At 45.4% G+C, this 18,337-nt stretch overlaps 1 protein-coding gene across 1 annotated transcript in view; it reads right to left on the reverse strand.

The window, feature by feature from the left end:
* Positions 1-1,143: 1,143 nt before the first annotated feature.
* Positions 1,144-18,337, reverse strand: part of LOC120945144 (coiled-coil domain-containing protein 3-like) — a 35,004-nt gene continuing 17,810 nt past the window's right edge. The window contains exons 3-4 of the mRNA XM_040359031.1: positions 5,807-5,981; positions 1,144-2,232 (exon numbers count right to left, since the gene is read on the reverse strand). Of these exons, the coding sequence (XP_040214965.1) occupies positions 1,945-2,232; positions 5,807-5,981 (463 nt within the window). The 3' untranslated portion in view covers positions 1,144-1,944. The remainder of the gene's footprint in view (positions 2,233-5,806; positions 5,982-18,337) is intronic.

Here is an 18,337-nt window from a genome sequence, read left to right on the forward strand (position 1 = left end):
CCCCCAAGACACCTGACAATGTGCACTTATATTGAGAGTCCCTGCCGCAAGTGCTCAGTACCCACCACGGGTCCATTTTTTGAGGCTCGCGGTTTGGCCTTCTGCATCTGGCCCTCAAAGGACTAGATTAGAAGTTACACAAGGGCCAAATTTAACCTCTGGCTTTCCAGTCCAGAAAAAAAATTAACCATACGTGCTTTTTGTGCATTTTATTTAAATATACTTTGTACAATTACTTCTAACATTAAAGCGGGAGTTCACCCGAAAAACATTTTTTAACATTAGATTGAGGCTCATTTTGTCTAGGGGAATCGGGTGTTTTTTTTTAAAATCGAAGCCGTACTTACCGTTTTAGAGAACGATCTTCTCCGCCACTTCCGGGTATGGTCTTCGGGACTGGGCGTTCCTATTTGATTGACAGGCTTCCGACGGTCGCATACATCGCGTCACGAGTAGCCGAAAGAAGCCGAACGTCGGTGAGGCTCTATACGGCGCCTGCGCACCGACGTTCGGCTACTTTCGGAAAATCGTGACGCGATGTATGCGACCGTCAGAAGCCTGTCGGAAGCCTGTCAATCAAATAGGAACGCCCAGTCCCGCAGCCCATACCCGGAAGCGGTGGAGAAGATCGCTCTCTAAAACGGTAAGTACTGCTTCGATTTTAAAAAAACTACCCGATTCTCCTAGACAAAATGAGCCTCAATCTAATGTTAAAAATTAACTTTTTGGGTGAACCTCCACTTTAATAGGGTTTAGCATAACACTATAGACTTCCTGGTTGCACAGCTACTTCCCAGAGGCTGCTGATTTCTACACTGTGCATGACTGACTGGTATGGTAAGAAAACATTAAACATGAACTCCGGAAGAAGCACATAAAAGAGGCATGTGTAATTTTACTTAAATCTTGGTGTGCTTTGTGTAGTTCTTCCAGATCTGTGCAGTAATCTAGTGTGGAGGTTTTTCTTTGGCAGGAGCTTCCTGTAATAAAGACCACTCTCTGCTGCTCTTTCTGTGCAGGGTGACTGGTCTTGTCTCCACCCCTTCCTGTAGTTGTCTGCTGACAGCCTGTAGTGGGTGGAACCTGCTAGGCCCCTCCCACAGCTCTGCTCTTTGGGCAGGCTATGTACAGCACAGGCAACTGACTGGCTGTTTCTCTTTAAAATTCACTATGAGCTAACTGGACAGACGATCATCTGCAATTTTTTTTCCTATGTCATTCCCTGGGTGCTTCACCTGAATCTAGTGGCTGCCAGTTGCTTGGCATCCTGGCAAAACTTGATTTTTGCTTTTCTTTCTTCTCATTCCTCCCATACTTTGGAAGAACGTAGCATGACCAATGTTTTTTTTGGTAAGCAAGCTCAGAATGTCATTACCATAGCCAACCAATAACCATGATTGTAGGATATTTTGGTAGCCATATTTAAGGTGGGCATGCGCTATATTTTACTACCGTTTCCTCCCACACACCAGAAAAAAAAATCTGGCAAAAAGTTGCAAAAAAAGTTTTCGTTCACCACTTCAACGCCACATTTTAATAGATACTGTATTTAGTTTCAATACGTTTCTTGAACCTTTACACATTTATTAACAACATGGGTTAACTTGCAATTTATGTTTAGTAGTTGATTTAATTTTGAGCCATTGAAAGCCAAGTCTTTGGTGTTACAGGGCAACTGATAAACTTTTTCTTGGATGAAAATACTGAAAATAAAATATGGAAAAAGATAATGTAGGAAGATGAAGAACGGAATATAATTATTGGGGTCGTTTTCTATTTCAGAAAGAGAATGTAACATATATTAATACTGATGATAACTGTCTATATAATGGCCTTGCAGTTCCAGAATTATGAAGGTTTTCTTTTACATTTCAGTTCATTTAGCCCTCAATATCTGGTACCATTTAGTGCGTTATTGCTCCAGAAGATTTTACATGGTCTAGACTAATCCAACTTGTTGCCTGTTGTTTTCTTGGTTGACTTAGCTATAACCTTCTTGTGGCTGTCAGGTTTTGGTTCCTCTTCACTGACGGCTTTCTCTTTGTCCATGAGGTGTTTAGAGAGGACCTCTTTTTTACTGTCCACAGTGGCCTGACGTAGAGCTCTCTTTAGGTTCTTTACTTTCTCTCGTAGGTGGGCATTGGCTTTCTCTAGGAAACGGACTTTCTGGGATAAGGTCTTTGAACGTTCCTCTTCTTCCAACAAAGCCCTTTGAACCGAATCACACATCAACTGCAAAAAAGGAACATAAGACACATTGGAGTCGCCAAGAACGATGACAAATTCTGTAAACGCAGCTAATATTGGCCGTATCTAAAGGAAGAACTGTTTTTGTTGGAAATAGAAGATTCTCTGTCTCAACAAATACAGTCTAATGCCTGTTGTAATATTAATATAGATGTGTAGGTATTTAAAATATTATGTTATATATATATATATATATATATATATATATATATATATATATATATATGGCATGGTTTACATACAGGGGTGTTTGCTGACCAAAAGGGGTTAGTGGTCAAACGACACGTATCAAAAGATACAGAGGACTCTTTGATGTGTTAATCTTATCTAAGACGACCTAGGTGTGTGAAATGGCCTGGTACTTCCTTACATAAGGAAGTGTTTATTGATGGTAATTAGACTTGTGGGATATTCATTCAATGGGAACATTTGGTTGGGGGGCACTTCCAGTGTGAGTCCAATATTTGAAGTGATCACGTGAATGTGTCCAGTACTCCGGTCAGATAATTAATATCTTAGATGTTAGTATGATGACCATAAATTACGTCGTTTTGCAGCGACACACCAGGCTCTCCAGAGAACGCAAAATTTAATTAACTTCCAATAACATACAAAGTCTAAAGTCCACAGACGATACAAGAATCCAACAGAGTATAATTCAGAATCCCATCTTTTCCTAGACCTGTGCTATATTCATCGTAGAGAGACAAGACAAGACTCCTTGAATGCCAGCTTGACTGCTTCAAATATTGGACTCACACTGGAAGTGGGGGGGGGTCAACCAAATGTTCCCATTGAATGAATATCCCACAAGTCTAATTACCATCAATAAACACTTCCTTATGTAAGGAAGTACCAGGCCACACACCTAGGTCATCTTAGATAAGATTAACACATCAAAGAGTCCTCTGTATCTTTTGATACGTGTCGTTTGACCACTAACCCCTTTGATGTGTAACCTTGAATGCCTGTATGTAAACCTATATATACTGTGCCTTTCATATACCACAATATTTTACAATACCTACATATCTATATTAATATTACTACAATGCCTTGTACACTCGATCTGAATTTCCATCGGGATAAACTCCGGCGGATTTTTCTGATGGAAATTCCGTTCAAGCTCTCTTGCATACACACTGTCACACCAAATTCCGACCGTCCAAAACGCGGTGACGTACAACACTACGACGAGCCGAGAAAAATGAAGTTCAATGCTTCCAAGCATGCGTCGACTTGATTCTGAGCATACATGTTTTTTTCTCTGTCGGAGTTCCATACAGATGAAAGGAATCTCGGAAAAAAAGAGAACATGTTCTCTTTCTAAGTCCATCGGAATTTCCGATGGGACATACACACGGTCGGAATATCCAAAATTCCGTCTGACTTTTTCCATCGGAAATTCCGATCATGTTCACAAGGCATTACATCTCATTGTTGGGAAAGACGAAGGAGATGCAATATTCATAAAAAAAGTAGAAATTAAAGAACACCAGTCAAGCATTTTTTTGTTTAGATTTACATAGTTAGGTTGAAAAAAGACACATGTCCATCCTGTTCAACCATAAAAAAAAAATATATCGTACAATCCTATATACCCAATTCTATACCCACAGTTGATCCAGAGGAAAGCAAAAAAACACTGCAGAGCATGATATAATTTGCTACAGCAGGAGAAAAAATTATTTCCTGATCCCCCGTGAGGCAATCAGATTTTCCCTGGATCAACTTTACCTATAAATGTCAGTACCCAGTTATATTATATACATTTAGGAAAGTATGCAGACCTTTCTTAAAGCAATCTGCTGAGCTGGCCAGAACCACCTCTGGAGGGAGTCTATTCCACATTTTCACAGCTCTTACTGTGAAGAAACCTTTCCGTATCTGGGGATATAATCTCTTTTCCTCTAGACGTAAAGAGTGCCCCCTTGTCCTCTGTGTTGACCGTAAAGTGAATAACTCAACACCAAGTTCACTATATGGACCCCTTATATATTTGTACATGTTGATCATATCCTTTCTCCCCCCCCCCTTATTCTCCTCTTCTCAAGAGTGAATAAATTCAGTTCCTCTAATCTTTCAATCCTGAGCGTGATTTTTCCACATTCAGGAGAGGGTGGTTGAGGGCGGTTGAAGCTCACCTAACCACAGCGGCTCCTAATCTCTGCTAAAAGCCTATGTGTACATTGACACAGGATTTTATAAAGTTGAGTTTAGGCCCTATGGCAAAAAAATACCAAAAGCTCCTAAACTCAAGTTTAGTAGCTGCTAGTGTAAAGGGGAATACTTTAACATTTGAGCTACATTTTCATGTTCAATCTTTATTGTCAACCTTAGAAAAAGTCATAAACTGGTGACTTGGGAGGGGAAAGAAGACGTCTCCGTGCATAGAAATGTAGACCCAGATAATACAATATTAAATATATTTTCCAAAACATCCTTTTGCCTTCTTAGGTCTACACCTAACTGCTCAATCATCTCCTAGTATTAGATTTAATTTGTCAATCATCGCTTAGTTTTTTTTTTTATCTCCTTCATTTATGGATAATTTCCTAGATGTCTACACAAAGGCTTGGATTCACGTAACACTTACGCGGCGTATCTCGAGATACGCCGCGTAAGTGTCAATGCAAGCCTCATAAAGCAGGTGTAAGTCATGTTAAGGTATGGACCAGGGAACAGCCGTCGTATTTTACGTTGTTTACGTAGTAGTACGTGAATAGGGCTGGGCGTAGGTTACGTTTACGTCGTAGGCAGTGATTCGACGTATCTTAAGGAGTATTTCCGACGTGATTCTGAGCATGGGAAGCGTCCACGGGACGGCGCATGCGCCGTTTATTTGGCCCATCAGTTGCATGGGGTCACGGTTCATTTAAATGGATCACGCCGGCGCAACGTTGGGAGCAAGTACTTTGTGAATACTGTGCTCGCCGCTCTGCGATACGTCGGCGTAGCGTATATTCGATACGCTACGCCGGCATAACTATGCGCCGAGGTATGTGAATCCAGGCCTATATGTAATAATTACTGTATCCCCTTGCCTTAGGTCTACATTTACCAAATCTCCTAGTCTTAGGTTAATAGGTAACATATCAAATATTTCCTAGTCTTAGGTCAGTGATGGCGAACCTTAGCACCCCAGATGTTTTGGAACTACATTTCCCATGATGCTCATGTGCTCTGCAGTGTAGTTGAGCATCACTGGAAATGTAGATCCAAAACATCTGGGGTGCCAAGGTTCACCATCACTGTCTTAGGTTAATAAGAAACATATTAAATATTTCCTAGTCTTAGGTTTACAGCCTAGTCTAGGATTATGGCCCACATAAACCAAATTTACTTTTCCCTATCTGTAAAGTATTTGAATAAAAAATATCACATTAAAAAACTGGAAAAGGTTGACGAAGACCAAGGCTACAAAACAGACATGTGATCCAGGAAATATCAACGAGGAAATGATGGAATAACCTGAAAGCCTCAAAGAAAAAAATGAACAAACAGTCAGTGTAGGGGACACAGATAAGGACGGGATAACAGATGTTTGTCCTCTGCTCACCCTACTGTCCTCTTGAGCTTCCCAGTCTGGAGAGAAGACCTGAGGATCCGTCCCGGCCACACAGTTGGAGAACTGAAACATACTGGAGAAGATGCGACTGTTTTCCGATGTGTTGGGGAAAATGGGGTCTTGAAAGTTGACTCCGTGAGGAAGGAGATTGTAATTTTCATCCATCCTGAAACAATTTAAAGAAAATTAGAATGAAAAATGAATAGCACTAGGAAAATTTTAAGAAAAAAAAAAAGTCAACTGCAGAACTTGAAACATTAGAACTGTGCTTACATCAGAATATGCATTTAATTTGCCTTTTAAAAGCATTTTATATAGTAGAATGCAGCCAGAGACATGGAACTAGGCGGTGTGGTAATATAATTGTCCTACAAGAGGGTCTGGGCATGCCACCACTATGCACACTCCCCCAGGACCTCAAGTAATCCTATTGCCTTTAGCCTTCCAACTATATAGTTCTAAACAACTCCCCTAATACAAATAAGCAATTTATTTTGTTTGATAAGGGTTTTTTTTAAATACAAAGGGCCAGATTCTCGTAGATCGGCGTATTTTTGTGCGGGCGTAACTTATCCTATTTACGTTACGCCTCCGCAACTTAGACGAGCAAGTGCTGTATTCTCAAAGCACTTGCTCCTTAAGTTGCGGCGGCGTAGCGTAAATCGGCCGGCGTAAGCCCGCCTAATTCAAATTTGGATCACGGGGCGTGTTTTATGTAAATGTACTGTGACCCGACGTAATTGACGTTTTTCCCAGTGTGCATTGCTCCAAAGTATGCCGCAAGGACGTCATTGGTTCCGACGTGAACGTAAATGACGTCCAGCCCCATTCACGGACGACTTACGCGAAGACGTAAAATATTCAAAATTCGACGCGGGAACGACGTCCATACTTAACATTGGAACGCCGCATGTACGCCACCATATAGCAGGGGTAACTTTACGCCGGGAAAAGCCTAACGTAAACGGCGTATCTGTACTGCGTCGGCCGGGCGTACGTTCGTGAATTCGCGTATCTAGCTGATTTACATATTTCTAGGCGTAAATCAGCGTACACGCCCCTAGCGGCCAGCGTAAATATGCAGTTAAGATCCGACGGCGTAACAGACTTACGCCCGACGGATCTAATAGAAGCTATACTTTTTGGCCCAGATTCTCAAAGGAGATACGACGGCGTATCTCCAGATACACCGTCGTATCTCTGAGTCTGGGCGGTCATATCTATGCGCCTGACTCTAAGAATCAGGCGCATAGATACGACCGCCCAGACTCAGAGATACGACGGCGTATCTGGAGATACGCCGTCGTATCTCCTTTGAGAATCTGGGCCAAAAAGTATAGTTGCTTACATTTCATAGTTTCAAAAATGTCTTTCTCAATTGATTTTGACAGCAGGCTGTACACTCCCCACCTGATTGTCACATGCCAAAACCCACCCATTTATTTCATTGTACGAACAGTGTCCATGGGCATGAGTCCTTATAATGACGGTGAAAAACTGACTTTGACATCTACTGGCAAACGGTTGAAATCGAAGTAATCTTAGAAAATTGCAGTAAATTGTATTATGTAGCAGTTTTATGCATGAGCTATTGGAATAGGTAAATATTATGAGAACAGAGACAACATAAACTATTCAATGTTTACAATGACGTAGCGTTGCTCCTGGGGGGTAAATTCAGTGCAGAAATGACCGCAATCCCCCCGTGTCCCATACACACTAATCCATATAAATCAAAGGTATTCAGAATAACATCTCAGAGAATAAACACCAGAGAGGTACACAATTCCAGGCATGAACCCACCCCGGTACTTTAAAACCTATAAATGTAAACCAACCATATGATTAAAGGGTCAGTCCACCAAAAAAACAAGATTTACATTTTAGTAGATGTTGGAAAATTCAACCCACTGACAGTTTCTTCTATTTTGGGGACTCTATTGGTGAGATCCCTGTGCTATGTTCCCGGGTCTGCCCACCTACTATAGCTTTTATGACAACAGCTAGTGAGTGGGAATTCCACCTTTGACAGTTGTCACTGGGGTAAGTGTAAGATTTGCCCCTTATTTCTGTTCTGGTCACATTTTTGGATTTTCCCATCACCTTCTGTGTTAGTGACAATGGCCACCAGAACAAAAATAGAGGGTTTCCACTTCCCCTTCCTAAAAAATAGAGGGTTAACTTCCGAATCGGCAAAAAGCAAGAAATACACTATGGGCCAGATTCTGAAAGGACTTACGACGGCGCAGCGCCATGTACGCCGTCGTAAGTCCTAATCCGACCCGTCGTATCTATGCGCCTGATTCTTAGAATCAGTTACGCATAGCTATCCATTAGATCCGACAGGCGTAAGTCTCTTACGCCGTCGGATCTTAACTGCATTTTTTTTGACCGCTAGGTGGCGCTTCCGTCGAATTTCGCGTCGAGTATGCAAATTAGCTAGATACGTGAAATCCCGAACGTACGCGCTGCCGACGCAGTAAAGTTACAACGTTTACGTTAGGCTTTTCCCGGCGTATAGTTGCCCCTGCTATATGAGGTATAAGTGCGGCGCACCAATGTTAAGTATGGCCGTCGTTCCCGCGTCGAAATTTTAAAAAGTTACGTCGTTTGTGTAAGTCGTCCGTGAATGGGGCTGGACGTCATTTACGTTCACGTCGAAACCAATGACATCCTTGCGGCGTACTTTGGAGCAATGCACACTGGGAAATCCCATTCCGCAAAAACGTCAATCACGTCGGGTCACAGTAGTTTTACATAAAACACGCCCCCCTGATCCAAATTTGAATTAGGCGGGCTTACGCCGGCCGATTTACGCTACGCCGCCGCAACTTACGGAGCAAGTGCTTTGAGAATACAGCACTTGCCCGTGTAAGTCGCGGAGGCGTAACCTAAATCAGATACGTTACGCCCGCACAATTTTACGCGGATGTACAAGAATCTGGCCCTGAATTACCAAAAGTATTGGGACGCCTGCCTTTACACGCACATATATTTTAATGGCATCCCAGTCTTAGTCTGTAGGGTTCAATATTGGGTTGGCTCACCCTTTGCAGCTATAGTAGCTTCAACTCTTCTGGGAAGGCCGTCCACAAGGTTTAGGACTGGGATGCCATCGCCGCGCCGGCCAATCACAGAACCGGAGCGGTGATACCTGGAAGAGGCACGGACGGGACATGGTGGCGGCGAAGGAGTGGAACGAGAAGCGCTTCGGGGGCCTCGATCTCAGGTAAGTCATTCATAATGAGCTAGTATGCTATGCATACTAGCTCATTATGCCTTTTTTTTTGTAGGAGAAAAAAAATGGGCTTTACTTCCTCTTTAAGCCAGGTGCATCTGTTGCAGAAAGGGATGCATAAAGTTGCAGCAAATGCATGAGCATTAAAGATTAACTTCTGGTCTGCCCAGGTGCCCTCTCTCTGCAGTCCATGCGTGCCACCCCCACAGATTACAGCAAGGACTTTTTCTGATTCATTTTGGATAGTCCTTCTCTGTTTGTTATAGATTTTTGGTTACTGTAACTTCTATATTTTGCCTGGCACAGAAATGAAACCGAGAGGAGAGAAGATCTTTCACACAAACATGTACATACACAATGGCTTCTATGCTTAACTCAAAGCAGAAAATGTGTTTTGTCTCAACCTGCAAGTCATAAGGTCTCCCGGAGGGAGCACAGCATGGCTTCATTCCCAGTTATTGAGCTTATACAGCAATCCTACACTGATGGGAAACAGAGCGTATGGCAAGCACGGGGGAAACACAAACTTCCACTTGTCTCTGTTGCAGTGGCGGCTGGTGCTCAATTTTTTTTTGAGGGGGGCGCAAACGGAAAAAAAAAATTGCAGCCTCACTGTGCCCATCAATTGCAGCCACTGTGCCATCAATTGTCACCACTGTGCCGTGCCATCAAACGCAGCCACTGTGCCATCAATTGTCACCACTGTTCCATGTCATCAAACGCAGCCACTGTGTCCATCAATTGCAGCCACTGTGCCATCAATTGTCACCACTGTGCCATGCCATCAAACGCAGCCACTGTGCCATCAATTGTCACCACTGTTCCATGCCATCAAATGCAGCCACTGTGCCATCAATTCGCACCACTGTTCCATGCCATCAAATGCAGTCACTGTGCCAGCAATTCGCACCACTGTGCCATGCCATTAAACGCAGCCACTGTGCCATCAATTGTCACCACTGTGCCATGCCATTAAACGCAGCCACTGTGCCATGCCATCAAACGCAGCCACTGTGCCATCAACTGTTGCCACTGTGCCCTTTAATTGTCGCCACTGTGCCCATTGTCACCACTGTGCCCTTTAATTGTCGCCACTGTGCCCATTCATGCCGCTGTGTCAATTGTCCCCACTGTGCCTATTGTCGCCACTGTGTCCATTGATGTCACTGTGCCCTTCGTCGCCGCTGTGCCCCGTTCTCGGCTCTTTATTGGATGACTGATAGCAGCGCAGACCGTGGCTCCCGCTGCTGTCAATCAAATCAATGACGTGGCGATTACAATGTACACGTTTTCATATGATGTTTTCTATTTTGTTAGAGCTGGCTATTTAATTCTGGTCGTTTTCAAAACCCCTGAGGAAGCCTAATAAGGCGAAATATATTGGGTGACAACATCTTAAACTGACCAGTTATCCAAAATTTGGGAACTCCAGCTCCCCGGATATCCAAGTTCTGACTTAATACAATTGTTTTTAATTTTTGTATCATGTGTTGTATTATCTTCGACCCTGATATTTTAATACATTTTTAAAACTATTTGTTATATCTAGAATTTATTCTATATAGCACCGCCATAATCCCACTCCTCTTTTTGTTTTCACCTGTTATCGTTTGGGATGAGGTGCGATATGTATGCTTGAGACTAACTGGATCCCCTCCAGTTTTCCAGACATTACAGTTATAATTAATCAAAATTAGTAGATTAATTGATAAAAAAAAAAAAAAAACGATTTATCGAGCACGAAAATTTTAATCAGTAACAGTCCTAGTTTAGATACATCTTAACCCTTTAACGATCATACAAGCCATTGTGTTATACAGGTGCATCTTACAGTACAGAAGGTCCAGTAGCTGTTTCATCAGCTTTGCAATTTCCTCAATGTACAGATATCTTTAAAGTGGAGGTTCCCCCTAAAAAGAAATTCTAACAATACATTAAGAAGACTGATTACACTGCGGGTATGCTGTTTTTTTTTCCGTACATACCTCGATATCGCCGTTTCATCCCTCGGCTTCCGGGTATGATTCTTGTGGGGCTGGGCGTTCCTAGTTGATTGACGTTCCTCCGACCGACACATACATGGCGTCACGACTTTCCGAAAGAAGTCAAACGTCGCTGCGCAGGCGCCGTATAGAGCTGACTCTATACGGCGCCTGCGCAATGACGTTCGGCTTCTGTTGGAAAGTCGTGACAGTATGCGCCGGTCGGAGGAACGTCAATCAACTAGGTCCAGCAAGAATCATACCCGGAAGCCGAGGGATGAAACGGCGATAACGCGGTATGTACGAAAAAAAACCCCAGCATACCCGCAGTGTAATCAGTCTTCTCAATGTATTGTTAGAATTTATGAGCCAGATTCACGTAGCCCGGGCGCAGCGTAACGTAACCGATTTAGGTTACACCGCCGCAAATTTTCTGTCTAGGTGCCCAATCCACAAAGCACTTACCTGGAAATTTGCGGCGGTGTATCCTAAATCCGTCCGGCGCAAGGCGGGCCAATTCAAATGGGGCGGGTACCATTTAAATTAGGCGCGCTCCCGCGCCGGACGTACTGCGCATGCTCCCGACGCAAATTTCCCGGCGTGCTTTGCGCGAAATTACGACGCGCCGACGTTTTGTGAATCGCGACGTGAAAAAAAGACTTGTGCCGAGAAAAATAAAAAATAATAAAAAAAATAAATAAAAAAAAAAATCAAAAGCGACGCGGGAAAGACGGGTATACTTTTACATGGTGTAGTAATTTTACACTTTGTAAAAGGTGCCCTATCTTTGCGACGGCAAACTAACACTTGCGGCGACGTAACGACGGGAAAAAGTTTCGTGGATCGCCGTAACTGCTAATTTGCATACCCGACGCTGGTTTACGACGCAAACTCCCCCCAGCGGCGGCCGCGGTACTGCATCCTAAGATCCGACAGTGTAAAACTATTACACCTGTCGGATCTTAGGGATATCTATGCGTAACTGATTCTATGAATCAGTCGCATAGATAGAAACAGAGATACGACGGCGTATCAGGAGAAACGCCGTCGTATCCCTTTTCTGAATCTGGCCCTAAATACTCAAATATACTCAATTTGTCACTAACATCTAATAAAAGTCCCCACTCCAGAACTTGGCAGGGTAGAAGGAATGGATGAAGTGGTACAACGCCCTTCCAACCCCCCTCCCCGCCCCGAGCCTGGGCGCCCAATCTCCTAAACGCCAGCTGTTTTCGTGAGACCGCTACCTCGTCCACAGCCATGGGGCACCCATCGCACCGACCCTCCATAGCTGCCCCGCGGATTATGCTGCATTCCTAAAGGATTTAAGGAACGCTGGCTTTGCAGAGTTGTTTTAACTTTGATCTTATGTATTGATGGAAAAATAAAGGCAGGCCCTGTCAGATAAAGTTAGTGTCCGATCTTTAAAACGTGCACAACCTGCGTCGCCCGTTTCTGATCTCTCCTGGAACCAAGGATGGCACTGCGTGAGTGATTATAGAGAAAGCGATGACGCTCGTGATGGAATGTGCCAATTAGTTTACGCAAAACTTGCGATAGAAGAGACCTGTAAAACATGATTTTGTATGAAAGGGTCCCTGATAACATTCATGGCTGTAAAAATAAAAATATGAGAAAATTAGATTTGTGTTTATTGGTGTTTTTACTATGCCTGTTTTTAATGGATTACATGTAAGTGCAATACATTGTTTTTAATAATTTTCCGATGCTCGGCTGCAGAGATCGGGAAACGTCTCCCTGCCTGTGATTAGCGCAGCGCGGTGCCGACTTCCTGGCGGGCTCTGCACGTGGGCTGTGCGAACACGCTGGAGCTCATCCTTACCCCCAACAGGTCATGTTTTCAGGCTTTCCATTATTTTGATGATTTGATCACTTTCACTGCCTTAGTAATTACCACAGCTGTTTCATCTGAGGTAAAACCTGAAAACATGACCTGTTGGGGAAACTTGAGGACTGAAGTTGAGAAATATTGGTCTATGGGACTACTGTGATCATGAAGATCTGCTGGGCACTATATATATATATATATATATATATATATATATATATATATATACACATACATACATACACACACACACACACACACGCATATACATACAATGAAGGACCAGAAGGATTTTTTTTACCCTTAATGACCAGGCTATTAATTTTTGCGATACGGCACTGTGACATGTTTTATTTTTTACTAGTAATGGTGGCGATCTGCGATTTTTAACGGGACTGCAACAATACGCCGGACAGATCGGACACTTGACACTTTTTTGGGACCATTGAGATTTATACAGCGATCAGTGCTATAACAATGCACTGATTACTGTATAAATGGCACTGGCAGGGAAGGGGTTAACACTAGGGGGCGATCAAGGATTAAGTGTTCCCTAGAGAGGGGTTTCTAACTGTAGGGGGATGGGACTGACTGGAGGAGGAGAGAGATCGCTGTTCCTGATCACTAGGAACAGCAGATCTCTCTCCACTCCCTTGTCAGAACAGGATCTGTCTATTCACATATACAGATCCCTGTTCTGGCTCTCTGAGGATCGATCGCTAGTCGCCGGCGGACATTGCGGGCTCCGGTGTCAGGCCTGCAGGCGCGTTCCCCCTAACGCTTTTAAAAGCGTCCGACATACACCCACGGCGACTCGCGCAGTGTGCCAACCTGCCACCGTATGACAGCGGCTGGTCGGCAAGCGGTTAAAGTCTCCACCAGGGAGACCATCGAGTCATCACAGCCATAGTCGACTATTAGGAAACGTGTCCAGAGTTTTACTGATTTTTGGTGACAACGTTTCTCTAACTGACATCAATGGCAGTTACCACTACAGTTGTACTTCTCTGCTCCTACTCCTCTATGGGAAAGTGTATAGCACATGTGTATTGTTTTCATATGTCCGGAAATCATTCCAAGGAGACAGACGGGGAAGATAATAGGCTCCAGTCTGCTCTGACCCTCATAGTCTTCTTATTCCGGGCGGAAGGCAGTGGATGTACATGAAACCTTCCCAATGCTCTCCAATTACAGACGGCTTGCTCTATTCCAGCAGCTGTTTCTTATGGTAGTTGGGTACCCCCCCCCCCCCCCTCCACTACTTTACTTTAACCCATTCCAGAGAAACCTCATGGGACAGGACCGCCAAGCAATGCTCACTATGGGAGGCCCTGGTCTATTTTAACAATAACAAATTATACGTGTAAATAAGCATTTTATACTGCAAATATACAAATCGGAGATATGTGGGAAATGAACGGGCCACCTTAAAGCAGCAAGCCTCAAATTCCATCACTATTCCAAAGGCACCACCATTTGTATGACTACTACTGAGGGTTTTTAGAATGAGAAGAAAAATGAAGAACATAACGGGCCAGATCCACAAAGAACTTACGCCGGCGTATCTATTGATTTTTTATTCTTGGTTCTGTTTTTTTTTTGTAAAATTATTTTTATTGAATTTTTCAAGACACATACACAATAACAGGCCACAGACGCGACCAACAGTTACCGGTCATGACACAGAGACCGGTGTACAAACCAAAACCCAACCAAGAGAAAAGGGGGAAAAGGGGGGGGGGGGGGGGGGGGAGAAGAGGAAAAGAAAAAAAAAAAAAAGGGGGGGGGGGACAAATGCTTGCATTAGACATATTCAACACCTGTCAAATGTAATGAGATGGATTATAATGCAGTGAAGTCCAAGCTTGACCGTTCCCCCTTACACAGTATAAATAACGCCTTCTTGCCGACCCTTGACCCCAGTACCGAGCTAAGAGACGGATGCTCGCACTCCATCATGGAGGACCGAACCCCTCCATAGTTGCATAGTAACAAGTACCCTCTTCAAAGTTCACAGTCGTCATGAGACATATCCTGCACCCCTACCCACAATTTCCCTGACCCCCTCAGCCGTCAGACCCCGCATGCCTCCTACCCATCCAGCTTAATCTGACACTGTATCCACAGAGGCCATCCAGCCCCCCCATACCTTATCAAACTTGGTCAAAGCCCCTCTATTCAAGTAAGTTGCCTTATAGAATGGGATGGCTTTGTTGACTAACACCTTCCAGGCTGTCACCGTTGGGGCTGAGGAGCTTTTCCACGAAAGGATGATTCTTTTTTTGGCATAAAAAAGCAGCAGAATGAGAAGAGTCCTTATAGCCCTGGTCGTGGCCAGGGGTTCAACTAGTTGCAGCAAACACACCTCCACAGTCATGGGGATCGAGATAGAGGTGACCGACCTAATGCAATCTACCACCGCCCGCCAGTATGCCCTGACCTGGGGGCAATCCCAGAAGACATGCATGAAACCGGCAGAGGGCATGGAGCACCGCCAGCAGGCAGAGCCCTGACCTCCGAACATTCTAGCCAGTCTGGCCGGAGTCAGGTATATCCTATGCAGGAACTTGTAGTGTATAAGCCTGTCCCTAGTGGAGACCAGGGCCTGAAATGCCGCCCCCCAGACATCGTCCCAGTCGTCCCTGTCCAGTCCCGGGGCCACAGCCACCCAAGCACTCCTGCAGGGCGACAGCAGCCTGGTAGTGTCCTGAAAGAGCTCCCGATAGAGGCTAGATACCGTCTTAGGAAGTGATCCACTACGGGCCAGCGATTCCAAATCCCCGATCTCTAAAGTCAAAGGGACCCCACCAAATTGAGCCAGGAATGCGTGGCGCAACTGCAGGAACCTAAAGTAATGGGTATTGGGAAGGTCATAGCGCGCCTTTAGTTCATCAAACGTCAGAAGTATACCGTTCCCCACAATGTGACTTAAGGTCTTTATCCCATAGGCCGCCCACACCACCGGGTCCGGGTAGTCCAGAAAGTGTGACAAATTAGGGTTTCTCCATAGCGGCGTTTTAGGGGAGAGGGTGAGGCGACCAGAAGGCCTCAATTCTTGTGCCACAGACCATGCTCTGATCACTGACCTCATGGAGTGCGTCAAGGGGTAAGGGGCCCTCGGGCCTCTATAAACTAAGTAGGAGAGCGCCTCATAGGAACCCACACAAGCCGCCTCCAACGACACCGCAGCATCGTCCGGAGCAGAAGTCAGCCAACGGTGTGCAACCGTCAGCTGGCCTGCCAGGAAGTACCTATGAAAGTCGGGTACCGCCAAACCCCCCTCCCCCCAGGGTTGTTTAAGGATGGCCAACTTGAGACGAGGGAGATTACCCTGCCACAAGAAGGAGGAGATCATACCATCTATGGCCTTAAAAATGGACTTTGGGATCCACACCGGAGTGTTCCTAAGGGTATAAAGCAGGAGAGGAAGAATCTTCATTTTAATAAGATTGACCCTACCAATGAGGGACAGGGGGAGATTCTTCCAGGAGTTCAACTTCCTGGAGACAGTGCTCAACAATGGGGACACATTGAGGTTAACAAAGTCTGACACAGAGTTCGTAATTTGTAACCCCAGGTACCTAATCTGAGTTACCCACTGTAGGGGATTAGAAGGATCAGCCTGTCTAGGCGACCCATGGGACCGGAGTGGGAGGATTTTTGACTTGGTCCAGTTTACCTTGAGGCCCGAGACCACAGAGAACCTGCTCATCAATGAGAGTGCGGCATGTAGGGAAGGACCGGTATCCCCCAGAAACAAAACCAGGTCATCTGCGTAAAGCGCTAGTGACTCAGTCAAGGTGCCCACCTTGATTCCCTCAATTTGAGGCGAGGATCGTAATGCAATTGCCAGGGGTTCCATCACCAGGGCGAATAAGCCCGGCGACAAGGGACACCCCTGTCTGGTGCCTCTGAATACCGGGAAGGTGCACGACACCTCACCATTTAAACGAATTGCCGCCACCGGACTATTATATAGCAGTGATATCCATTTAAGGAACACAGGGCCGAAGCCCATACGCTCCAGTACCTGGGTCATGTAGCCCCAATCAATGGAGTCAAACGCCTTCTCAAGATCGAAAAACACCAGGGCCCCCCCGTGAGATATGTCCCCGTCAATCTGTGTGTGGGCGTACACTCTGCGTAAGTTAATATCTGTAGCCTTCTTGGGCATGAACCCTGTCTGGTCAGGTGAAATTAAGTGTTCTAAGCAGGGCATCAACCTATTAGCTAACATCTTGGTCAAAATTTTTAGGTCCATATTTAGTAGAGCAATTGGCCTATATGAGGAACAATGGAGGGGGTCCTTCCCTGGTTTGGGAAGCACAACCACCTGGGCCTCGTACCACGAGGGGGGCAAACTTCCCACCTCCAAACATTCCCTGTAAAGGGTCAGCAACCTGTGCGAGACCACATCAGAATAAGTCTTGTACCACTCTGCCGGAATCCCATCAGGGCCCGGTGCCTTTCCATTTGGGAAGGAAGCAATAGCCACAGCCAGCTCCTTAGGAGAAAAAGGGGCCTCCAGGAGCTCCACCGCCTCCCCAGGTAACACCGGGATCGGAAAGGAGTCCAGCAGGTCCGTCAGAACCTGATTGTCGTACTGTGGGATAGCCGCATAGAGGTCAGAGTAGTAGGACACAAAAGCCTGCATTATCCCCTCCCTGTCCCCCACCAAGGCTCCTCCTGCCGTGTGTATGCATGGAATTGCCACATGAGGCCTAGCATCTGCCGCCAAGTATGCCAGCAATTTTCCGTTCTTGTCCCCCTTCTCAAATAAGTCTTCCGCCTTACATTTAAACATGCATTGCGTAAGAGATTGCTGATGAACCAAGAAGGCCCTTCTGGCCATCTGCAACTCCGCGAGTGTGGAGGCAGAGGGCGCCTCAGCATGAGCCTTTGCACACCGAACCTCATGGACCTGGAGCGCCTCCGACTCTGAATTCTTTTCATTCCTAGCAGCCTTGATAGCAGCAATGTAAACGCCCCGGGTGGACGCTTTAAATGCGTCCCATACCATGTGCCTACCCGTAGAGCCGTCATTAACCTCCCAGTACTCAGCAATATGGCCGGCAACCAGCGGCTCAACCGATGGTTCATCCACCCACCCCGGGTGTAGTCTCCAGATCCTCCGACTACCCCCCCCAGGGCGGCACAGCGTCACCTGCAAGGGGGTGTGATCCGAGAGACCCCCGGCCAGGTAACCAACATCGGTCACCAGCGGCAGGAGGGCCGGATTTGCAAAGTCAATACGGGAGGAGGATGAGCTGACGTGGGAAAGATAGGAGTAACCTCTCTCACCAGGATGTTTCCACCGCCACACCTCCTCCAAAGCCGCCACATCTGCCCAGTGCCCGAGATCCAGATTCCGCACCCGGTTCGGGTTAGAAGTGTCCAGCTCATAATCGATCACATTATTAAAATCCCCAGCCACTAGCAATTTTAGTGGACCA

Source organism: Rana temporaria, chromosome 7 (assembly GCF_905171775.1).
Source record: "Rana temporaria chromosome 7, aRanTem1.1, whole genome shotgun sequence".
Taxonomy (NCBI): Eukaryota; Metazoa; Chordata; class Amphibia; order Anura; family Ranidae; genus Rana; species Rana temporaria.